This window comes from Oncorhynchus gorbuscha, unplaced genomic scaffold (assembly GCF_021184085.1).
Source record: "Oncorhynchus gorbuscha isolate QuinsamMale2020 ecotype Even-year unplaced genomic scaffold, OgorEven_v1.0 Un_scaffold_5618, whole genome shotgun sequence".
NCBI classification, from domain to species: Eukaryota; Metazoa; Chordata; class Actinopteri; order Salmoniformes; family Salmonidae; genus Oncorhynchus; species Oncorhynchus gorbuscha.
This window is the reverse complement of record NW_025749381.1, coordinates 1-25,292: the sequence shown is the minus strand read 5'-3', so window position 1 is coordinate 25,292 and position 25,292 is coordinate 1. Positions and strand designations below refer to the sequence as shown.

The 25,292-nt window shown below is 48.5% G+C and overlaps 1 protein-coding gene across 1 annotated transcript; it reads right to left on the bottom strand.

The window, feature by feature from the left end:
* Positions 1 to 597: 597 nt before the first annotated feature.
* Positions 598 to 24,420, bottom strand: LOC124029136 (mitogen-activated protein kinase kinase kinase kinase 5-like; the record flags this gene model as incomplete). The annotated part of the gene is made up of 10 exons (XM_046340958.1): positions 598 to 679; positions 766 to 828; positions 2,338 to 2,456; positions 2,729 to 2,741; positions 6,216 to 6,288; positions 10,623 to 10,665; positions 13,444 to 13,491; positions 15,291 to 15,346; positions 18,874 to 18,938; positions 24,330 to 24,420. Coding segments are annotated over 10 exons (653 nt in total), but the record flags the coding sequence as incomplete, so codon positions are not given.
* Between the last annotated feature and the right edge of the window lie 872 nt (positions 24,421 to 25,292).

The following is a 25,292-nucleotide window of genomic DNA, read 5'->3' as shown; positions in this document are numbered from 1 at the left end:
TTTAAAAGTAACAACTATTAACTAGGACCTCTGCCATATTTCACCACTGAGATGAAGACTGGTTCACCATCATTAAGACCTGGTACATCTCAGAGGATGAATCACGGCAACCTAATGATCCAGAACATTCTAATTAACAATTCTAGATGAATTAGACTCTCTAAGTGCTGGTATACCCTATTCCTAAAGCACTTTCAAAATGGAGATGGCTTTTTAATCCCAGAGCCCGTTTTCATCTGGGTATGGAAACGGCCTTAAGAGTTATACTGAATGGTTTCATGCTCCCAGTTATTTATTTATTTATTTAACTAGGCAAGTCAATTAAGAACAAATTCTTATTTACAATGACGGCCTACCGAAAGGCCGAGTGGGGACGAGGGCCTGGGATTAAAATAAATAAACAAATAAAATAAATAAATACAATATAAATAGAGGACAAAACACACATCACAACAAGAGAGACAACATAAAGAGAGACCCAAGATAAATATAGGACAAAACACACATCCCAACAAGAGAGACAACATAAAGAGAGACCTACTAAGACAACAACATAGCAAGGCAGTTAATGTTTTCACGAGGACGTGTCAGTTTTACCGTTAAGAGCTTCTCAGCTGTCGGTCTCTTCTTCGGGTTCTTGGTCAGCGAGACTTTAACAAAGTTATGGAAGGCTGTGGTCCTGCAGGTGGAGGGAGCCTACTCTTACTGACTGTAGTAGTGTAACAGAACTGCCCCAGGTCACATAACAGGGGTACTTGTACTTACCACTTAGTTTTGTGTTTTAGCTTGGGAGGCTGAAAGCTGCTCTTTGACATGAGAAACAAAGCCCTGGAATACAACACATCAATTGAGATTAGATCATATATTATAAAACTATATTCTCTTATTTTACCATCGGTGGTGAGAGACTTTCATCTACACTGTAGTGGGGGGAGTTTCACAAAACCTTCCTAGCACTACGATCATCTTAAGTCTGTTACGTAGGCATTAGGCAACGACTGACAGTGATCTTAGTGCAGAGAGACGCAAGAGAGGAGAGAGACGCAAGAGAGGAGAGAGACGCAAGAGAGGAGAGGGACGCAAGAGAGGAGAGGGACGCAAGAGAGGAGAGGGACGCAAGAGAGGAGAGGGACGCAAGAGAGGAGAGGGACGCAAGAGAGGAGAGGGACGCAAGAGAGGAGAGGGACGCAAGAGAGGAGAGGGACGCAAGAGAGGAGAGGGACGCAAGAGAGGAGAGGGACGCAAGAGAGGAGAGAGACGCAAGAGAGGAGAGGGACGCAAGAGAGGAGAGAGACGCAAGAGAGGAGAGGGACGCAAGAGAGGAGAGAGACGCAAGAGAGGAGAGGGACGCAAGAGAGGAGAGGGACGCAAGAGAGGAGAGGGACGCAAGAGAGGAGAGGGACGCAAGAGAGGAGAGAGACGCAAGAGAGGAGAGGGACGCAAGAGAGGAGAGGGACGCAAGAGAGGAGAGGGACGGAAGAGAGGAGAGGGGCGGAAGAGAGGAGAGGGGCGGAAGAGAGGAGAAGGGCGGAAGAGAGGAGAGGGGCGCAAGAGAGGAGAGGGGCGCAAGAGAGGAGAGGGGCGCAAGAGAGGAGAGGGCGCAAGAGAGGAGAGGGCGCAAGAGAGGAGAGGGGCGCAAGAGAGGAGAGGGATGCAAGAGAGGAGAGAGAGAGTAGAGAGAGGAGAGAGAGGAGAGAGAGAGAGTAGAGAGAGGAGAGAGAGAGTAGAGAGAGTAGAGAGAGTAGAGAGAGAGAGTAGAGAGAGAGAGTAGAGAGAAGAGAGAGAGAGAGAGAGAGTAGAGAGAGTAGAGAGAGAGAGAGAGAGAGAGTAGAGAGAGGAGAGAGAGAGTAGAGAGAGGAGAGAGACGCAAGAGAGGAGAGAGAGAGTATCTACCTCACTTGCTTTGGCAATGTTAACACGTTTCCCATGCCAATAAAGCCCTTGAATTGAATTGAGTAGAGAGGAGAGAGACGCAAGAGAGGAGAGAGTAGAGAGAGAGTAGAGAGGCATTGACTGGTTGATTGAGTGAGGAAGTAGGAGGCAGAAACAGCATTGATTGTGAAATGGTGAGAATTAGGTGGAAACGAAACAGCATTGATTGGTAGATGGTGAGAGTGGAGGCAGAAACAGCGGTGATTGGTAGATGAGTGAGGGAGTGGAGCAAACAGCATTGATTGGTAGATGAGTGAGGAAGTGGAGAGCAGAAACAGTATTGATTGAGTGAATGGTGAGGAAGTGGAGAGCAGAAACAGCATTGATTGGTAGATGAGTGAGAAGTAGAGAGCAGAAACAGCATTGATTGTTTGATAGTAAAGAAGTTTAGGGCAGGAGCTGTACCTCATTGGGTGCAGATCAAACATAGGAGGCTGCAGCTCGGCCAGTTCTATGGAGGTGATGCCCACGGCCCAGATGTCACACAGCTGGTTGTAACCTCCGTTCTTCTCTACTGCTGCTACCTCTGGGCCATCCTGCACAGATAACAGACATCTCAATCTGCTACCTCTGGGGCCATCCTGCACAGATAACAGACATCTCAATCTGCCACCTCTGGGGCCATCCTGCACAGATAACAGACATCTCAATCTGCTACCTCTGGGGCCCATCCTGCACAGATAACAGACATCTCAATCTGCTACCTCTGGGAGCCCATCCTGCACAGATAACAGACATCTCAATCTGCTACCTCTGGGGCCCATCTGCACAGATAACAGACATCTCAATCTGCTACCTCTGGGGCCATCCTGCACAGATAACACACATATTACACATCTCAATCTGCTACCTCTGGTAGATAACAGACAATATTGCCATCTTGTCTACATATGTACACGTTTACATCATCTCCTAGAAATGAGGACTGTAATCATGCAGCACGTACCGTACGCCTAACACAAGCATGTATATCAGCTTGACCGTTTCACTACTGGTGTGGTATACAGTATGTACAGAGATTCGGGACGGTAATTCAGACCCCTTGACTTTTTGTTACGGTAAGAGCCTTATTCTGAAATTGATGAAATACATGTCCTCAATCTACACACAATACCCCATAGCGACATCACAATACCTATAGCGACATCACAATACCCCATAGCGACATCACAATACCCCTAACGACATCACAATACCCCATAGCGACATCACAATACCCCATAGCGACATCCCAATACCCCTTAGTGACATCACAATACCCCCCTTAGTGACATCACAATACCCCAAAACAACAGAGTGAAATGTTTTTGGGAAAATTTAGCAAATTTGTTCATGTAAAAAAACAGAAATAAATTTACATTAGTATTCAGACCCTTTGCTATGCGTTTCGAAATTGAGCTCAGGTGCATCCTGTTTCCATTAATCATCCTTGAAATGCATCTACAATTTGATTGGACAGGATTTGGAAAGGCACACACCTGTCTATATAAGGTCCCACAGTTGACAGTGTATGTCAGAGCAAAGAACCAAGCCATGAGGTCGAAAGAATTGTCCATAGAGCTCCATGACAGGATTGTGTCGAGGCACAGATCTGGGGGAAGGGTACCAAAATGTCTGCAGCATTGATGGTCCCCAGGAACACAGTGGCCTCCATTATTCTTAAACGGAAGAAGTTTGGAACCACCAAGAATCTTCCTAGAGCCTGACCAAACTGACCAATCGGGGGAGAAGGGCCTTGGTCAGGGAGGTGACCAACAACCCGATGGTCACTCTGACAGAGCTCCAGAGTTCCTCTGTGGAGATGGGAGAACCTTCCAGAAGGACAACCATCTCTGCAGCACTCCACCAATCAGACCTTTATGGTAGGGTGACCAGTGAACCACTTGTCAGTAAAAGGTACATGACAGCCTGCTTGGAGTTTTACCAAAGGCACCTGAAGACTCTTGAGACCGTGAGAAACAAGATTCTCTGGTCTGATGAAACCAAGATTGAACTCTTTGGCCTGAATGCCAAGCGTCACGTCTGGAGGAAACCCGGCACCATCCCTACGGTGAAGTATGGTGGTGGCGGCATCATGCTGTGGGGATGTTTTTCTGACTGGGGCGAAGGTTCACCTTCCAACAGGACAACGACCCTAAGCACACCGCCAAGACAACGCAGGAGAAGCTTCGGGACAAGTCTCTGAATGTCCTTGAGTGGCCCAGCAAGAGCCTGGACTTGAACCCAATCCAACATCTCTGAAGAGACCTGAAAAAAGCTGTGCAGCGATGTTCCCCATCCAACCTGACGGAGGTTGAGAGGATCTGCAGAGAAGAATGGGAGAAACTCTCCAAATACAGGTGTGCCAAGCTTGTAGCGTCATACCCAAGAAGACTTGAGGCTGTAATCGCTGCCAAAGGTGCTTAAACAAAGTACTGAGTAAAGGGTCTGAATACTTATGTAAAATGAAATATTTCAGTTTTTTTTAATAACTTGTTTTTGCTTTGTCATTATGGGGTATTGTGTGAAGATTGATGAAGGGGGTCGGGATATGTTTTAAATGTTATATTTTGTGTTAAAAGTCAAAGTACATACAGTATGTACAGTTGTGGTCCTGTGTAGCTCAGTTGGTAGAGCATGGCGCTTGTAACTCCAGGGTAGTGGGTTCGATCCCCGGGACCACCCATACGTAGAATGTATGCACACATGACTGTAAGTCGCTTTGGATAAAAGCGTCTGCTAAATGGCATATATTATTATTATTATTATTAAGCAATAAGACACAAGAGGCAGTGCTGAATTAATACAGTCACGTCTAAATGGCGTTTCGGCCCGACTCCCTACGGAGAGAAAGAAAGTCCCAAATGGAACACTATTCCCTATGTAGTGCGCTACTTTTGACCCGAGCCCTATGGGCCCTATCAGTCTTATGGGCCCTATCAGCCCTATGGGTCCTATCAGCCCTATCAGTCTTATGGGCCCTATCAGCCCTATGGGTCCTATCAGCCCTATCAGTCTTATGGGCCCTATCAGCCCTATGGGCCCTATTAGCCCTATCAGTCTTATGGGCCCTATCAGCCCTATGGGTCCTATCAGTCCTGTGGGTCCTATCAGTCCTGTGGGCCCTATCAGTCCTATGGGCCCTATCAGTCCTATGGGTCCTATCAGTCCTATGGGTCCTATCAGTCCTATGGGCCCTATCAGTCCTATGGGTCCTATCAGTCCTGTGGGCCCTATCAGTCCTGTGGGCCCTATCAGCCCTATGGGCCCTATCAGCCCTATGGGTCCTATCAGCCCTATGGACCCTATCAGTCCTATGGGCCCTATCAGTCCTATGGGCCCTATCAGTCCCATGGGCCCTATTAGTCCTATGGGCCCTATCAGTCCTATGGGTCCTATCAGTCCTATGGGTCCTATCAGTCCTATGGGCCCTATGAGTCCTATGGGGCCTATCAGTCCTATCAGCCCTATGGGCCCTATTAGTCCCTATGGGGCCTATGAGTCCTATGGGCCCTATCCGTCCTATGGGCCCTATCAGTCCTATGGGCCCTATCAGTCCTATGGGTCCTATCCGTCCTATGGGTCCTATCCGTCCTATGGGCCCTATCAGTCCTATGGGCCCTATCAGTCCTATGGGCCCTATCAGTCCTATGGGTCCTATCAGTCCTATGGGCCCTATCAGTCCTATGGGTCCTATCAGTCCTATGGGTCCTATCAGTCCTATGGGGCCTACCAGTCCTATGGGGCCTATCAGTCCTGTGGGCCTGGTCAAAAGTAGTGCACTATAAAAAGGAACAGGGTTTCTATTTGGGACGGAGGACAGTAAGGAGTCCCGACAGAGGACTGTCTCGGAGAAAGACTCACCAGTAAGGAGTCCCGACAGAGGACTGTCTCGGAGAAAGACAACCCAGTAAGGAGTCCCGACAGAGGACTGTCTCGGAGAAAGACAACCCAGTAAGGAGTCCCGACAGAGGACTGTCTCGGAGAAAGACTCACCAATAAGGAGTCCCGACAGAGGACTGTCTCGGAGAAAGACTCACCAATAAGGAGTCCCGACAGAGGACTGTCTCGGAGAAAGACAACCCAGTAAGGAGTCCCGACAGAGGACTGTCTCGGAGAAAGACAACCCAGTAAGGAGTCCCGACAGAGGACTGTCTCGGAGAAAGACTCACCAATAAGGAGTCCCGACAGAGGACTGTCTCGGAGAAAGACTCACCAATAAGGAGTCCCGACAGAGGACTGTCTCGGAGAAAGACAACCCAGTAAGGAGTCCCGACAGAGGACTGTCTCGGAGAAATACTCACCAATAAGGAGTCCCGATGAAGGACTTCCTCTTGGCAATGGTGGCTGTTATTTTGGCTGCTACTCCAAAATCAGCTGGAACAACAAGTGACAAGATCTATTCAGATTATACAAACACATTACACACAGCGGAGGGTCATATTCAGATTATATAACACATTACACACATTATACAAACACATTACACACAGCGGAGGGTCATATTCAGATTATACAACACAAACACATTACACACAGCGGAGGGTCATGAGATATAACACAAAGACATCAAATCAAATTTTATTAATCACATGCCCCCGAATACAACAGGTGTAGTAGACCTTACAGTGAAATGCTGAATTCAACAGGTGTAGTAGACCTTACAGTGAAATGCTGAATACAACAGGTGTAGTAGACCTCACAGTGAAATGCTGAATACAACAGGTGTAGTAGACCTCACAGTGAAATGCTGAATACAACAGGTGTAGTAGACCTCACAGTGAAATGCTGAATACAACAGGTGTAGTAGACCTCACAGAGAAATGCTGAATACAACAGGTGTAGTAGACCTCACAGTGAAATGCTGAATACAACAGGTGTAGTAGACCTCACAGTGAAATGCTGAATACAACAGGTGTAGTAGACCTCACAGAGAAATGCTGAATACAACAGGTGTAGTAGACTCACAGAGAAATGCTGAATACAACAGGTGTAGTAGACCTCACAGTGAAATGCTGAATACAACAGGTGTAGTAGACCTCACAGAGAAATGCTGAATACAACAGGTGTAGTAGACCTCACAGTGAAATGCTGAATACAACAGGTGTAGTAGACCTCACAGTGAAATGCTGAGTACAACAGGTGTAGTAGACCTCACAGTGAAATGCTGAGTACACCAGGTGTAGTAGACCTCACAGTGAAATACTGAATACAACAGGTGTAGTAGACCTCACAGTGAAATGCTGAATACAACAGGTGTAGTAGACCTCACAGTGAAATGCTGAGTACAACAGGTGTAGTAGACCTCACAGTGAAATGCTGAATACAACAGGTGTAGTAGACCTCACAGTGAAATGCTGAATACAACAGGTGTAGTAGACCTCACAGTGAAATGCTGAATACAACAGGTGTAGTAGACCTCACAGTGAAATGCTGAATACAACAGGTGTAGTAGACCTCACAGTGAAATGCTGAATACAACAGGTGTAGTAGACCTCACAGTGAAATGCTGAGTACAACAGGTGTAGTAGACCTCACAGTGAAATGCTGAGTACAACAGGTGTAGTAGACCTCACAGTGAAATACTGAATACAACAGGTGTAGTAGACTTTGAGCCCCAAACCAACAAAAGTTTACAAAAAAATATGGTTAAGAATAAGAAATAAACTTAACTAAAGAGCAGCAGTAAAATAACAAGTGAGACTATATACAGGGAAATACACAGACAGACTACACAGACTGTATCATATCTACACACAGAGAAAGACACACACGGCTGAGGGCCATGAGGGAGCCTAGTGGTTAGAGTGTAGAGGTGGCAGGGTAGCCTAGTGGTTAGAGTGTAGAGGTGGCAGGGTAGCCTAGTGGTTAGAGTGTAGAGGGGGCAGGGTAGCCTAGTGGTTAGAGTGTAGAGGTGGCAGGGTAGCCTAGTGGTTAGAGTGTAGAGGTGGCAGGGTAGCCTAGTGGTTAGAGTGTAGAGGTGGCAGGGTAGCCTAGTGGTTAGAGTGTAGAGGTGGTAGGTAGCCTAGTGGTTAGAGTGTAGAGGTGGTAGGTAGCCTAGTGGTTAGAGTGTAGAGGTGGCAGGGTAGTCTAGTGGTTAGAGTGTAGAGGAGGCAGGGTAGCCTAGTGGTTAGAGTGTAGAGGTGGGAGGTAGCCTAGTGGTTAGAGTGTAGAGGTGGGAGGTAGCCTAGTGGTTAGAGTGTAGAGGTGGCAGGTAGCCTAGTGGTTAGAGTGTAGAGGTGGTAGGTAGCCTAGTGGTTAGAGTGTAGAGGTGGCAGGGTAGTCTAGTGGTTAGAGTGTAGAGGAGGCAGGTAGCCTAGTGGTTAGAGTGTAGAGGAGGCAGGGTAGCCTAGTGGTTAGAGTGTAGAGGTGGTAGGTAGCCTAGTGGTTAGAGTGTAGAGGCGGCAGGGTAGCCTAGTGGTTAGAGTGTAGAGGTGGCAGGGTAGCCTAGTGGTTAGAGTGTAGAGGTGGCAGGGTAGCCTAGTGGTTAGAGTGTAGAGGTGGCAGGGTAGCCTAGTGGTTAGAGTGTAGAGGTGGCAGGGCAGCCTAGTGGTTAGAGTGTAGAGGAGGCAGGGTAGCCTAGTGGTTACAGTGTAGAGGCGACAGGGTAGCCTAGTGGTTAGAGTGTAGAGGCGACAGGGTAGCCTAGTGGTTAGAGTGTAGAGGAGGCAGGGTAGCCTAGTGGTTAGAGTGTAGAGGCGACAGGGTAGCCTAGTGGTTAGAGTGTAGAGGCGGCAGGGTAGCCTAGTGGTTAGAGTGTAGAGGAGGCAGGGTAGCCTAGTGGTTAGAGTGTAGAGGTGGCAGGGTAGCCTAGTGGTTAGAGTGTAGAGGTGGCAGGGGTAGCCTAGTGGTTAGAGTGTAGAGGTGGCAGGGTAGCCTAGTGGTTAGAGTGTAGAGGCGGCAGGGTAGCCTAGTGGTTAGAGTGTAGAGGAGGCAGGGTAGCCTAGTGGTTAGAGTGTAGAGGTGGCAGGGTAGTCTAGTGGTTAGAGTGTAGAGGAGGCAGGGTAGCCTAGTGGTTAGAGTGTAGAGGTGGGAGGTAGCCTAGTGGTTAGAGTGTAGAGGTGGGAGGTAGCCTAGTGGTTAGAGTGTAGAGGTGGCAGGTAGCTTAGTGGTTAGAGTGTAGAGGTGGTAGGTAGCCTAGTGGTTAGAGTGTAGAGGTGGCAGGGTAGTCTAGTGGTTAGAGTGTAGAGGAGGCAGGTAGCCAGTGGTTAGAGTGTAGAGGTGGCAGGGTAGCCTAGTGGTTAGAGTGTAGAGGTGGTAGGTAGCCTAGTGGTTAGAGTGTAGAGGTGGCAGGGTAGCCTAGTGGTTAGAGTGTAGAGGTGGCAGGGTAGCCTAGTGGTTAGAGTGTAGAGGTGGCAGGGTAGCCTAGTGGTTAGAGTGTAGAGGAGGCAGGGTAGCCTAGTGGTTACAGTGTAGAGGCGACAGGGTAGCCTAGTGGTTAGAGTGTAGAGGCGACAGGGTAGCCTAGTGGTTAGAGTGTAGAGGCGGCAGGGTAGCCTAGTGGTTAGAGTGTAGAGGAGGCAGGGTAGCCTAGTGGTTAGAGTGTAGAGGTGGCAGGGTAGCCTAGTGGTTAGAGTGTAGAGGTGGCAGGGTAGCCTAGTGGTTAGAGTGTAGAGGTGGCAGGGTAGCCTAGTGGTTAGAGTGTAGAGGCGGCAGGGTAGCCTAGTGGTTAGAGTGTAGAGGAGGCAGGGTAGCCTAGTGGTTAGAGTGTAGAGGTGGCAGGGTAGTCTAGTGGTTAGAGTGTAGAGGAGGCAGGGTAGCCTAGTGGTTAGAGTGTAGAGGTGGGAGGTAGCCTAGTGGTTAGAGTGTAGAGGTGGGAGGTAGCCTAGTGGTTAGAGTGTAGAGGTGGCAGGTAGCCTAGTGGTTAGAGTGTAGAGGTGGTAGGTAGCCTAGTGGTTAGAGTGTAGAGGTGGCAGGGTAGTCTAGTGGTTAGAGTGTAGAGGAGGCAGGTAGCCTAGTGGTTAGAGTGTAGAGGTGGCAGGGTAGCCTAGTGGTTAGAGTGTAGAGGTGGTAGGTAGCCTAGTGGTTAGAGTGTAGAGGCGGCAGGGTAGCCTAGTGGTTAGAGTGTAGAGGTGGCAGGGTAGCCTAGTGGTTAGAGTGTAGAGGTGGCAGGGTAGCCTAGTGGTTAGAGTGTAGAGGTGGCAGGGTAGCCTAGTGGTTAGAGTGTAGAGGTGGCAGGGTAGCCTAGTGGTTAGAGTGTAGAGGAGGCAGGGTAGCCTAGTGGTTACAGTGTAGAGGCGACAGGGTAGCCTAGTGGTTAGAGTGTAGAGGCGACAGGGTAGCCTAGTGGTTAGAGTGTAGAGGAGGCAGGGTAGCCTAGTGGTTAGAGTGTAGAGGCGACAGGGTAGCCTAGTGGTTAGAGTGTAGAGCGGCAGGGTAGCCTAGTGGTTAGAGTGTAGAGGAGGCAGGGTAGCCTAGTGGTTAGAGTGTAGAGGTGGCAGGGTAGCCTAGTGGTTAGAGTGTAGAGGTGGCAGGGGTAGCCTAGTGGTTAGAGTGTAGAGGTGGCAGGGTAGCCTAGTGGTTAGAGTGTAGAGGCGGCAGGGTAGCCTAGTGGTTAGAGTGTAGAGGCGGCAGGTAGCCTAGTGGTTAGAGTGTAGAGGTGGCAGGGTAGCCTAGTGGTTAGAGTGTAGAGGTGGCAGGGTAGCCTAGTGGTTAGAGTGTAGAGGTGGCAGGTAGCTTTTATCGGTGTTCACAGAGGTTGAATAGCTCACCTAGTTTCACATCCCCGTTGTCTGTTAGGAGGATATTAGCACCCTGAAGAAAAGAGACCAAACATCATACCGTTATTAGCAAACCAATGTACTAACAGAGACAAATACTGCTAGCCTGCACTGCATAGGAGGGTGTGTGTATATATATATATATATATATATATATATATATATATATATATATATATATATATATATATATATATATATATATATATATATATATATATATATATATATGGAGGGTGTAATAGGCTGTTTCATCACGCTGAGGAACTGAACAACAATAGCTTTTTCAAACATTTCCTCTTCGCATAAAACCACAAACTATGACGTGTTATATCATCTTCCACTGGTTGTTATGAAGTGATTGCTATTGTGTAGCTAGCAGGCAATACTATAGTGAGTAGGTCAGTACTGTGGCTAGGCTTGTCTATGACAGTAGTCTGTCGGCATCCTGCAGCGCAGAGACAGACAGTGAGAGACAGAGAGAGAGACAGAGAAGAGAGAGAGAGAGAGAGAGAGAGAGAGAGAGAGAGAGAGAGAGAGAGAGAGAGACAGAGAGACAGAGAAGAGAGAGAGAGAGGGAGAGAGAGAGAGAGAGGGAGAGAGAGACAGAGCAAGAGAGAGAGACAACGAGAGAGAGACAGCAAGAGATGGCTAGCGAGAGAGAGGGGAGAGAGAGACAGAGAGAGACAGCGAGAGATGGCTAGCGAGAGAAAGAGGGGAGAGAGAGAGGAGAGAGCAACAGAGAGAGAGAAAGGGTGAGAGCAGCGATAGAGGGGAGATGACAGAGAGAAGGAGAGGAAAGAGAAAGAGGGCACCACAGAGAGAGAAAAGAGAGAGGGCAGAGGAAGAAGTAGAGATATTCCATGGGCCTAACCGTGATCCACTTTGATAACACAGGCAGTCTGATATTAGTCACGTGCATCCGCGGTACACTACACACCCCAGCCTCTCCTCCCGCGTCAACACAAACAAAGTGCAGGGGTAATATTGTTGCCTGTGTTTTACATTTAGCCTCTCCGACAGCCCCGTCGGCATTTAGCCTCTCCGACAGCCCCGTCGGCATTTAGCCTCTCCGACAGCCCCGTCGGCATTTAGCCTCTCCGACAGCCCCGTCGGCATTTAGCCTCTCCGACAGCCCCGTCGGCATTTAGCCTCTCCGACAGCCCCGTGGGCATTTAGCCTCTCCGACAGCCCCGCCGGCATTTAGCCTCTCCGACAGCCCCGTGGGCATTTAGCCTCTCCGACAGCCCCGTCGGCATTTAGCCTCTCCGACAGCCCCGTCGGCATTTAGCCTCTCTGACAGCCCCGTCGGCATTTAGCCTCTCTGACAGCCCCGTCGGCATTTAGCCTCTCCGACAGCATTTAGCCTCTCCGACAGCCCCGTCGGCATTTAGCCTCTCCGACAGCATTTAGCCTCTCTGACAGCCCCGTCGGCATTTAGCCTCTCTGACAGCCCCGTCGGCATTTAGCCTCTCCGACAGCATTTAGCCTCTCTGACAGCCCCGTCGGCATTTAGCCTCTCTGACAGCATTTAGCCTCTCTGACAGCCCCGTCGGCATTTAGCCTCTCTGACAGCCCCGTCGGCATTTAGCCTCTCCGACAGCATTTAGCCTCTCTGACAGCCCCGTCGGCATTTAGCCTCTCTGACAGCCCCGTCGGCATTTAGCCTCTCCGACAGCATTTAGCCTCTCTGACAGCCCCGTCGGCATTTAGCCTCTCCGACAGCATTTAGCCTCTCTGACAGCCCCGTCGGCATTTAGCCTCTCCGACAGCATTTAGCCTCTCCGACAGCCCAGTCGGCATTTCGCCTATTTATCATATAGATGAAGAACCATATATTTGCGGGGAAAAAAAGAAAGAAAGTGGATAGACTTCATAAATAATTATGAAAAGTATGAAATCATAAAAAAATAGCAAGTACAATTGAAAATAAGGTATGATGACACGATCTTTCAAGTAGGTGGTATACCCCCCCCCCCCAAAAAAAACATAAAACACACACGTTTCTTTGATGCAAGGGTGCATGCAGTGAGCCGGTGTAAAAGGAGAGAGCGAGAGTGTGTATGGTACTATAGAGTACCACAGTATGAGTCATAATACCCATAAAACCTAGTGGTGAAACAGGGAAATGGTTGCAATCGTTGTTTTTTTCCCACCATTCATTTTTTCCCGTAGGGTTTTAGAAAGGTTTCATATGAGGGTTTGTGTTTCGTGGAGGCTTACTCGCCTTGACAACCGTGTAAATCTCTCTAGGGCAAGGTGACTTTTATCAATGTATTTACCCTCCCCCAAAATGAAATGATAATTAGTTGTTAATGTGGCTATCATAAAGAACTACAAATGCCATGATGGTCTGGATGAGAGACTGCCGAATCGAGGCAAAGGTAAGAATCTCTGGATTAACTATCTAATTGACACAATACCTGTTAGCAACGGTGTCAGCTAGAGATGACGTTGTAGGAGCATGGATGCCGGGATTTGTAGTTTTAGAGCATGGATGCCGGGATTTGTAGTTTTTCATGATGTCTACTTTGATTCTAATTAGCATTTTTTTTTTTTAAATCTAAGAATAAATGATGAGATGAATATATTGATAAAAAGTCACCTTTGTCCTAGAGAGATTTCCACAGCTGTCAAAATGTCACGCCAGAGTAAGCCACACTTAAACACAGCCCGTATTTATTTATTTTTTAAAGTGTTTTTAAAGTCCTTATGGGGGGGAAAACGATTGGAACCATTTATTTCATGGTTGAGTGTTAGGTTTTCTGGGTATTATGACATCATTATTGTCCCCTCCACATAGGGTTTATACCTTGATGTCACGGTGCATTTTCCCCTTGGAGTGTAGATATCCCAAACCCTGTGAACACAAAGACAGAGAGAGCTATGTTATCCCAAACCCTGTGAACACAAAGACAGAGAGAGCCATGTTATCCCAAACCCTGTGAACACAAAGACAGAGAGCCATGTTATCCCAAACCCCAGAACAGCACAGAGAGAGCTATGTTATCCCAAACCCTGTGAACAAAGACAGAGAGAGCCATGTTATCAAGCAGTGTACAAGCAGTGGACACTATTTACATTTACATTTAAGTAATTTAGCAGACACTCTTACTCCAGAGCGACTCACAAATTTACGTGGCTTTAGGGCCCAAAAATGCACCTTCAGAAAATGGCTGGCTTCAGAACATTTTCAGATTTGACGAAAAATATATAAAATTCACGAGAGCGGATACAAATTAATTGCTGACAAATGTCAAGAAAATATACAATATATATAATATATAATATGATATATGATATATAATATATAATATATAATATACAATATAATATATAATATAATATATAATATATAATATATAATATAATATATAATATAATATATAATATAAAATATATAATATATATATAATATATAATATATATATATAATATATAATATATATATATATAATATATAATATATAATATATATATAATATATAATATATAATATATATATATAATATTGAGCAACGTAATAACGTAAACGACTTTTCAAATAAGTTAGGCTACGCTAGCCTTACAAACCACATAGCATATCATTAGAGCAGTTGCTTGTATGCACCCGGTACGTTAGCTAGCTACATAACTAACGTGAGCTGGCTACTTAACTAACGTTAGCTGGCTACTTAACTAACGTTAGCTGGCTACTTAACTAACGTTAGCTGGCTACTTAACTAACGTTAGCTGGCTACTTAACTAATGTGAGCTGGCCACTTAACTAACGTTAGCTGGCCACTTAACTAACGTTAGCTGGCCACTTAACTAACGTTAGCTGGCCACTTAACTAACGTTAGCTGGCCACTTAACTAACGTTAGCTGGCCACTTAACTAACGTCAGCTGGCCACTTAACTAACGTCAGCTGGCTACTTAACTAACGTCAGCTGGCCACTTAACTAACGTGAGCTGGCTACTTAACTAACGTTAGCTGGCTACTAACACAGTGACCTTACCAGTATATTAACTATCTACTATTTAACTACCCAATGTGTATTGACTTGGATCATTCATGTCATTCTTAGTTAGCTAAATGGTATAGTCGTTGTGCGTTCTCAATATACATTGTTGATGAAGTCGTAAGATGTCTAGCTAGTAATTTGTTAGCTATGCTAACAAGCTAGCAAGAGGTTGCATAGCAACAGCATCAATTTCCGGTTAGACAGGAAGCACTAGTGAAAGGATACTTTTCGTTTACAGTATACTAAAATGACCTAATAGTATGTAGTATACAGTATGTTAGTATGGGTACTCCAACACAGCTCTGAACTTTAAGGACATTAGTCCATTGTTGACATAATCCCATTTTTTGTTGCATGTCAGCAATCATGTTTTCAAGATATTGAACTTTGAAAATACAGAAATGTATCATACGATGCAAACTGCAACATACCAGCTGTATTTCTGTATAATGAAAGTTACATATCTTGTTGTACGTATCAATCGTCTCTGACTAGGTTTGCTGATCTAGGATCAGGGCCTGCCTATGCATGTAACCTCATTCACTGTGATGTGAAAGGCACAACTCTGATCCTAAAATCAGTACTCCTGCTCCGAGACTGCCCCAGGAGTAGGCAGAATCTGTGTCGAGGAAACCTGTACCTAAGTGTAATTACCTGTATGGTCTCTCTGCAGACGTAGGCGATCTGCAGCTCTGATAGGGGACCCGTCACTGACAAATAAAAAAAAAGACAAACAAGATGGTTATGCTGCCCTAAAGGCCATTTGTATAGTTTAATATATATATATAATAAGGGTCAGATAGGATGCTGTCTGTAATCTGTAATCTCTAACCACTAGGCTACCCTGCCTCCTCTACACTCTAACCACTAGGCTACCCTGCCGCCTCTACGCTCTAACCACTAGGCTACCCTGCCACCTCTACGCTCTAACCACTAGGCTACCCTGCCACCTCTACGCTCTAACCACTAGGCTACCCTGCCACCTCTACGCTCTAACCACTAGGCTACCCTCCCGCCTCTACGCTCTAACCACTAGGCTACCCTGCCGCCTCTACGCTCTAACCACTAGGCTACCCTGCCGCCTCTACGCTCTAACCACTAGGCTACCCTGCCACCTCTACGCTCTAACCACTAGGCTACCCTGCCGCCCCTACGCTCTAACCACTAGGCTACCCTGCCACCTCTACGCTCTAACCACTAGGCTACCTGCCACCTCTACGCTCTAACCACTAGGCTACCCTGCCACCTCTACGCTCTAACCACTAGGTTACCCTGCCACCTCTACACTCTAACCACGAGGCTACCTCCCACCTCTACACTCTAACCACTAGGCTACCCTGCCACCTCTACACTCTAACCACTAGGCTACCCTGCCACCTCTACACTCTAACCACTAGGCTACCCTGCCACCTCTACACTCTAACCACTAGGCTACCCTGCCTCCTCTACACTCTAACCACTAGGCTACCCTGCCGCCTCTACGCTCTAACCACTAGGCTACCCTGCCGCCTCTACGCTCTAACCACTAGGCTACCCTGCCGCCTCTACGCTCTAACCACTAGGCTACCCTGCCGCCTCTACGCTCTAACCACGAGGCTACCCTGCCGCCTCTACGCTCTAACCACGAGGCTACCCTGCCGCCTCTACGCTCTAACCACGAGGCTACCCTGCCGCCTCTACGCTCTAACCACGAGGCTACCCTGCCGCCTCTACGCTCTAACCACGAGGCTACCCTGCCGCCTCTACGCTCTAACCACGAGGCTACCCTGCCGCCTCTACGCTCTAACCACGAGGCTACCCTGCCGCCTCTACGCTCTAACCACGAGGCTACCTCAAGCCGCCTCTACGCCAACCACGAGGCCAGCCCTGCCGCCCTCTACGTCTAACCACGAGGCTACCCTGCCGCCTCTACGCTTCCAACCACGAGGCTACCCTGCCGCTCTACGTCGCCCAACCACGAGGCTACCTCTGCCGCCCTACGCTTCTAACCACGAGGCTACCCTGCCGCCTCTACGTCTTCTCTAACCACGAGGCTACCCTGCCGCCTCTACGCTCTAACCACGAGGCTACCCTGCCGCCTACGCCTCTGCAACCACGAGGCTGCCCTGCCTCAGCCAACCACGAGGCTACCCTGCCGCCTACGCGCCAACCACACGAGGCCACCCCTGCCGCCTCTACGCTTCAACCACGAGGCTACCCTGCCGCCCCCACGTCCAACCACGAGGCTACCCTGCCGCCACGCTTCTAACCACGAGGCTACCCTGCCGCCTCTACGCTCTAACCACGAGGCTACCCTGCCGCCTCTACGCTTCAACCACGAGGCTACCCCTGCCGCCTCTACGCTCTAACCACGAGGCTACCCTGCCGCCTCTACGCTCTAACCACGAGGCTACCCTGCCACCTCTACGCTCTAACCACTAGGCTACCCTGCCACCTCTACACTCTAACCACTAGGCTACCCTGCACCCACCTCTACCTCTAACCACTAGGCTACCCTGCCACCTCTACACTCTAACCACTAGGCTACCCTGCCACCTCTACACTCTAACCACTAGGCTACCCTGCCACCTCTACACTCTAACCACTAGGCTACCCTGCCACCTCTACACTCTAACCACTAGGCTACCCTGCCACCTCTACACTCTAACCACTAGGCTACCCTACACACCCTCTACACTCTAACACTAGGCTACCCTGCCCTCTCTACACTCTAAGCACTAGGCTACCCCTGCCACCTCTACACTCTAACCACTAGGCTACCCTGCCTCCTCTACACTCTAACCACTAGGCTACCTGCCACCTCTACAGTCTAACCACTAGGCTACCCTGCCGCCACTCCCACTCTAACCACTAGGCTACCCTGCCTCTCCTCTACACTCTAACCACTAGGCTACCCTGCCTCCTCTACACTCTAACCACTAGGCTACCTGCCACCTCTACACTCTAACCACTAGGCTACCCTGCCACCTCTACACTCTAACCACTAGGCTACCCTGCCACCTCTACACTCTAACCACTAGCTACTGCCACCTCTACACTCTAACCACTAGGCTACCCTGCCACCTCTACACTCCAACCACTAGGGCTACCCTGCCTCCCTCTACACTCTAACCACTAGGCTATCCTGCCTCCTCTACACTCTAACCACTAGGCTACCCTGCACTCCCTCTACACTCTAACCACTAGGCTACCCTGCCTCCTCTACACTCTAACCACTAGGCTACCCTGCCGCCTCTACACTCTAACCACTAGGCTACCCTGCCACCTCACACTCTAACCACTAGGCTACCCTGCCACCTCTACACTCTAACCACTGACTGCCCTGCCGCCTCTACACTCTAACCACTAGGCTACCCTGCCGCCTCTACCTCTAACCACTAGGCTGCCCTGCCGCCTCTACACTCTAACCACTAGGGCTACCCTGCCGCCTCTACACTCTAACCACTAGGCTACCCATAACAAACAGTGTGATCATACCATACGGGGAGAGATGAAACATTTAAATAAGAAATAAATAAAACATAATTTATAAGTAATAAATCAGCCGATAATTTGACGGTATAACTGTGATGATATGCGAGAGAGAAGAGACGGAGACAGAGAGAGAGGAGACAGAGAGAGAGAGGAGACAGAGAGAGGAGACAGAGAGAGAGAGAGAGAGAGAGAGAGAGACAGAGAGAGACAGAGAGAGAGAGAGAGAGAGAGAGAGAGAGAGAGAGAGAGAGAGAGAGAGAGAGAGAGAGAGAGGAGACAGAGGAGACAGAGGAGACAGAGAGAGAGGAGACAGAGAGCAGAGGAGACAGAGAGACAGAGAGAGGCAGGAGGAGACAGAGAGAGAGAGGAGACAGAGAGAGAGAGACAGAGAGAGAGGAGACAGAGAGAGAGAGAGGAGACAGAGGGAGACAGAGAGAGAGAGGAGACAGAGAGACAGAGAGAGAGAGGAGACAGAGAGAGAGAGAGAGGAGACAGAGAGAGAGAGAGAGAGAGAGAGAGAGAGAGAGAGAGAGAGGAGACAGAGAGAGAGAGAGAGAGGAGACAGAGGAGACAGAGAGACAGAGAGAGAGAGGAGACAGAGAGAGAGAGAGAGAGAGAGAGAGAGAGAGAGGAGACAGAGAGAGAGAGAGAGAGAGGAGACAGAGGAGACAGAGAGAGAGTAGACAGAGGGGAGACAGAGAGAGCAGAGGAGACAGAGAGAGAGAGGAGACAGAGGAGACAGAGAGAGGAGACAGTAACACACCATGATATATGTCCTGTAGAGATCCTCCCCCACAGTGCTCCATACAGATCCACAGCTTGTCGCGGCTGATCCAGGGAGGGAGAAGAGACAGTTAGGCGCACAGGGGACAGTTAGGCGCACAGGGGACAGTTAGGCGCACAGGGGGGACAGTTAGGCGCACAGGGGACAGTTAGGCGCACAGGGGGACAGTTAGGCGCACAGGGGACAGTTAGGCGCACAGGGGACAGTTAGGCGCACAGGGGACATTTAGGCGCACAGGGGACAGTTAGGAGCAGTAAACAGACTAGGGGGGTGTATTCATTAGTGCAAAACGATGTTGCAATGAAAACCAGCGTGTCTTATTTGAAAAGTTCAGGTAGGTCCTTCTCCGTTTCAGTCTGTTTTCCTCTGTTTGTTCCTGAATAACCCCAGGGTTTACAATATACACAGCTAAATAGTTGGCAGAACATAGTGAGACACAAAGACCAAGAACAATATTAGGCCAGTATAAAAAAATAAAAAATAATTCTCTCCCCAAATTCTGTTTTTCTCCGTTTAGTTTTTCCAGGTTTTCGCTTTAAAAATCACATCAGGAGACCACCCTTGAGGTTTTGGAAAAAAAATCATTTTATTTATTTATTTTTGGGTGTATTCAACTGCACACAGCCAGAGACCATTGTCTGGTTAACAATGTTTCTGTAGCTTCCATGTGATTGCAAAGTTTGCAAAACAAAATGGCCAAATGTTGATGCAACAAAAAAATCATGATATCTTTCCATGAGTAGGCAAAGGCTATTTTGTAGTTAACATTTCATTGACTGATTTCATTACCTTTAGCATCATGGCTAACAGCTACACAAAGAGGTAGACAAACACACAGACGGATATTCCTGTGATGTTGCGTCTTCAGAAAGTTGAAGGAAAAAGACGAATAGCTGATGCATTTTGTTCATGTCTTGTGATAATCTTGGATATATTTAAGCATTTTCTAATTAATTCAATACATTTAGTTCATTTCCTACTAAATTCAAAACATTTTTTATTGTTATGAATTCCATTTTAATGTCTGGGTTTCTTAATTCCGTCCGCGTTCTCAGCAACGTGAATTTTATAGGGCCCTACATCAGATTTTCTCTGATGATGCCAACGATGAGAAATAGATAACTGCCAGGGAAACATTGCCTGATGAATGAATATTTGTCAGATGCGATGTAGGACGGAGAGTACGGATGTCGTTCAGGCAGTGTCCCGCACCTCTCTGATTCAGAGGGTTAAATGTTAAAGACATTTCAGTTGAATGCATTCAGTTGTACAACTGACTAGGTATCTCCCTTTCTTTACAGTAGCCTCTCAGATCTGACTGTACTGAGAAAGACGACATTATTAAAGTAGCACAAGTAAACCTCTCAGATCTGACTGTACTGAAGGCTACATTATTAAAGAGTAGCACAGTAAACCTCCTCCAGATACGACTGTACTGAAAGGCTACATTATTAAGAGAGTAGCACAGTAAACCTCTCAGATCTGACTGTACTGAAGGCTACATTATTAAAGAGTAACACAGTAAACCTCTCAGATCTGACTGTACTAGAAGGCTACATTATTAAAAGAGTAGCACAGTAAACCTCTCAAGATCTGACTGTACTGAAACGACATTATTAAAGAAATGCCTAGTAAACCTCTCAGATCCTGACTGTACTGAAGGCTACATTGTTAAAGAGTAGCACAGTAAACCTCTCAGATCTGACTGTACTGAGAAGGCTACATTATTAAGAAGTAGCACAGTAAACCTCTCAGATCTGACTGTACTGAAGGCTACATTAGTAGCACAGTAAACCTCTCAGATCTGACTGTACTGAAGGCTACATTATTAAAGAGTAGCACAGTAAACCTCTCAGATCTGACTGTACTGAAGACTACATTATTAAAGAGTAGCACAGTAAACCTTTTCTTATAGCTTACGTTTAATAATAATAATAATAATAATATAATAATAATAATAATAATAAAAAATAGTCTAGTCTGGAAATATCAAGTATCACTTCCTCAAGTCAGCTACAAACTATCACTTCCTCAAGTCACTCAGCCACAGACTTCTGCAATGGTATATATAGTGTTGGCCTGCTCCTTACCAGAGGTAGCTCTGGGCCCTAGAGTCAAACATAGTGCCTACACAGGGGAATAGAGTGCTGTTTGAAACATATCCCTGGTATTGGAGTGTGGTCCTAGCTCTTACCAGGTAGCTCTGGGCCCCTGGTATTGGAGTGTGGTCACAGGCCTTACCAGAGGTAGCTCTGGGCCCTGGTATTGAGGGTGGTCTAGGCTCTTACCAGAGGTAGCTCTGGGCCCTAGGGGTCAAACATAGTGCACTACACAGGGAATAGAGTGCTGTTTGAAACATATCCCTGGTATTGGAGTGTGGTCTAGGCTCTTACCAGAGGTAGCTCTGGGCACCTGGTATTGGAGTGTGGTCTAGGCTCTTACCAGAGGTAGCTCTGGGCCCCTGTTATTGGAGTGTGGTCTAGGCTCTTACCAGAGGTAGCTCTAGGCCCCTGGTATTAGAGTGTGGTCTAGGCTCTTACCAGAGGTAGCTCTGGGCCCCTGGTATTGAGGGTGGTCTAGGCTCTTACCAGAGGTAGCTCTGGGCCCTAGGGGTCAAACATAGTGCACTACACAGGGAATAGAGTGCTGTTTGAAACATATCCCTGGTATTGGAGTGTGGTCTAGGCTCTTACCAGAGGTAGCTCTGGGCCCCTGGTATTAGAGTGTGGTCTAGGCTCTTACCAGAGGTAGCTCTGGGCACCTGGTATTGGAGTGTGGTCTAGGCTCTTACCAGAGGTAGCTCTGGGCCCCTGTTATTGGAGTGTGGTCTAGGCTCTTACCAGAGGTAGCTCTGGGCCCCTGGTATTGGAGTGTGGTCTAGGCTCTTACCAGATGTAGCTCTGGGCCCCTGATATTGGAGTGTGGTCTAGGCTCTTACCAGAGGTAGCTCTGGGCCCCTGGTATTGGAGTGTGGTCTAGGCTCTTACCAGAGGTAGCTCTGGGCCCCTGGTATTGGAGTGTGGTCTAGGCTCTTACCAGAGGTAGCTCTGGGCCCCTGGTATTGGAGTGTGGTCTAGGCTCTTACCAGAGGTAGCTATGGGGCCCTGTTATTGGAGTGTGGTTTAGGCTCTTACCAGAGGTAGCTCTGGGCCCCTGGTATTGAGGGTGGTCTTACCAGAGGTAGCTCTGGGCCCCTGGTATTGAGGGTGGTCTTGGCTCTTACCAGAGGTAGCTCTGGGCACCTGGTATTGGAGTGTGGTCGAGGCTCTTACCAGAGGTAGCTCTGGGCCCCTGGTATTGGAGTGTGGTCTAGGCTCTTACCAGAGGTAGCTCTGGGCCCCTGGTATTGGAGTGTGGTCTAGGCTCTTACCAGAGGTAGCTCTGGGCCCCTGGTATTGGAGTGTGGTCTAGGCTCTTACCAGAGGTAGCTCTGGGCCCCTGGTATTGGAGTGTGGTCTAGGCTCTTACCAGAGGTAGCTCTGGGCCCCTGGTATTGAGGGTGGTCTAGGCTCTTACCAGAGGTAGCTCTGGGCCCCTGGTATTGAGTGTGGTCTAGGCTCTTACCAGAGGTAGCTCTGGGCCCCTGGTATTGAGTGTGGTCTAGGCTCTTACCAGAGGTAGCTCTGGGCCCCTGGTATTGAGTGTGGTCTTGGCTCTTACCAGAGGTAGCTCTGGGCCCCTGGTATTGAGTGTGGTCTTGGCTCTTACCAGAGGTAGCTCTGGGCCCCTGGTATTGAGGGTGGTCTTACCAGAGGTAGCTCTGGGCCCCTGGTATCGAGGGTGGTCTTACCAGAGGTAGCTCTGGGCCCCTGGTATTGAGGGTGGTCTTACCAGAGGTAGCTCTGTGCCCCTGGTATTGAGTGTGGTCTTGGCTTTAGCAGAGGTAGCTCTGGGCCCCTGGTATTGGAGTATGGTCTTGGCTCTTACCAGAGGTAGCTCTGGGCCCCTGGTATTGAGGGTGGTCTTACCAGAGGTAGCTCTGGGCCCCTGGTATTGAGGGTGGTCTTACGAGAGGTAGCTCTGGGCTCCTGGTATTGAGTGTGGTCTTGGTTCTTACCAGAGGTAGCTCTGGGCCCCTGGTATTGAGGGTGGTCTAGGCTCTTACCAGAGGTAGCTCTGGGCCCCTGGTATTGGAGTGTGGTCTAGGCTCTTACTAGAGGTAGCTCTGGGCCCCTGGTATTGGAGTGTGGTCTAGGCTCTTACCAGAGGTAGCTCTGGGCCCCTGGTATTGGAGTGTGGTCAAGGCTCTTACCAGAGGTAGCTCTGGGCCCCTGGTATTGAGGGTGGTCTAGACTCTTACCAGAGGTAGCTCTGGGCCCCTGGTATTGAGTGTGGTCTAGGCTCTTACCAGAGGTAGCTCTGGGCCCCTGGTATTGAGTGTGGTCTAGGCTCTTACCAGAGGTAGCTCTGGGCCCCTGGTATTGAGTGTGTTCTTGGCTCTTACCAGAGGTAGCTCTGGGCCCCTGGTATTGAGTGTGTTCTTGGCTCTTACCAGAGGTAGCTCTGGGCCCCTGGTATTGAGGGTGGTCTTACCAGAGGTAGCTCTGGGCCCCTGGTATTGAGTGTGGTCTTACCAGAGGTAGCTCTGTGCCCCTGGTATTGAGTGTGGTCTTGGCTTTAGCAGAGGTAGCTCTGGGCCCCTGGTATTGGAGTATGGTCTTGGCTCTTACCAGAGGTAGCTCTGGGCCCCTGGTATTGAGGGTGGTCTTACCAGAGGTAGCTCTGGGCCCCTGGTATTGAGTGTGGTCTTACGAGAGGTAGCTCTGGGCTCCTGGTATTGAGTGTGGTCTTGGTTCTTACTAGAGGTAGCTCTGGGCCCCTGGTATTGAGGGTGGTCTTACCAGAGGTATCTCTGTGCCCCTGGTATTGAGGGTGGTCTCTTACCAGAGGTAGCTCTGGGCCCCTGGTATTGAGTGTGGTCTTGGCTCTTACCAGAGGTAGCTCTGGGCTCCTGGTATTGAGTGTGGTCTTGGTTCTTACCAGAGGTAGCTCTGGGCCCCTGGTATTGAGGGTGGTCTTACCAGAGGTATCTCTGTGCCCCTGGTATTGAGGGTGGTCTTACCAGAGGTAGCTCTGGGCCCCTGGTATTGAGTGTGGTCTTGGCTCTTACCAGAGGTAGCTCTGGGCTCCTGGTATTGGAGGGTGGTCTTGGCTCTTACCAGAGGTAGCTCTTGGCCCCTGTTATTGGAGTGTGGTCTTGGCTCTTACCAGAGGTAGCTCTGGGCTCCTGGTATTGGAGTGTGGTCTAGGCTCTTACCAGAGGTAGCTCTGGGCCCCTGGTATTGAGGGTGGTCTTACCAGAGGTAGCTCTGGGCCCCTGGTATTGAGTGTGGTCTTACCAGAGGTAGCTCTGGGCCCCTGGTATTGAGGGTGGTCTTGGCTCTTACCAGAGGTAGCTCAGGGCCCCTGGTATTGAGTGTGGTCTTGGCTCTTACCAGAGGTAGCTCCCGAAGTAGGCCACTATGTTGTGGTGCATGCATTCCTTCACCATGAAGATCTCCTGCTGGATGATGGAGAAGTCATCCCCTGGAAGCAGAGAATGAGAGAAACTCAGACGCAGAAACACACACGTGCCGTTCACACACAGACACACGAGAGAGGGAGACACGCAACACACACACACGAGAGAGGGAGACACGCAACACACACACACACACACGAGAGAGGGAGACATGCAACACACACACACACGAGAGAGGGAGACACGCAACACACACACACACGAGAGAGGGAGAGAGAGACCGAGAGAGAGAGAGACAGAGACACACATTCTCCTTTGACTGATGGTATTCTGCATAAAGCTCCTCTCCATATTAATATGAATTAATGGAGGAAAAGTTGAAGCACGTTGGACAGAATGAATCACTGAATCTTTCCCCGTCCGTTGCCAGACCACAGAATACTTGACTCCATTTCAATGTGCCTGGATGGATAAAATACTTCCAGTGTAGCATTATCACTGCATTGTGCATATAGACAAAACTAACAAAATGGTGTCCTATAAACATATGTATGTAGCTACTAATGAATAAAACACTACTACTGCTGTTAACATCACCACCACTACTACTACCACCAATACTACTACTACCACCAATACCACTACTACTACCACCAATACCTCCACCACTACTACTACCACCAATACTACTACTACCACCACCACTATGTCTACCACCAATACCACCACTCCTACCACCCCCAATACTACTAATACTACCACCACCACCACTACTACTACTACCACCACCACTACTACTACCACCAATACCACTACTACTACCACCAATACCACTACTACTACCACCAATACCTCCACCACTACTACTACTACCACCAATACCACTACTACCACCAATACCACTACTACTACCACCAATACCACTACTACTACCACC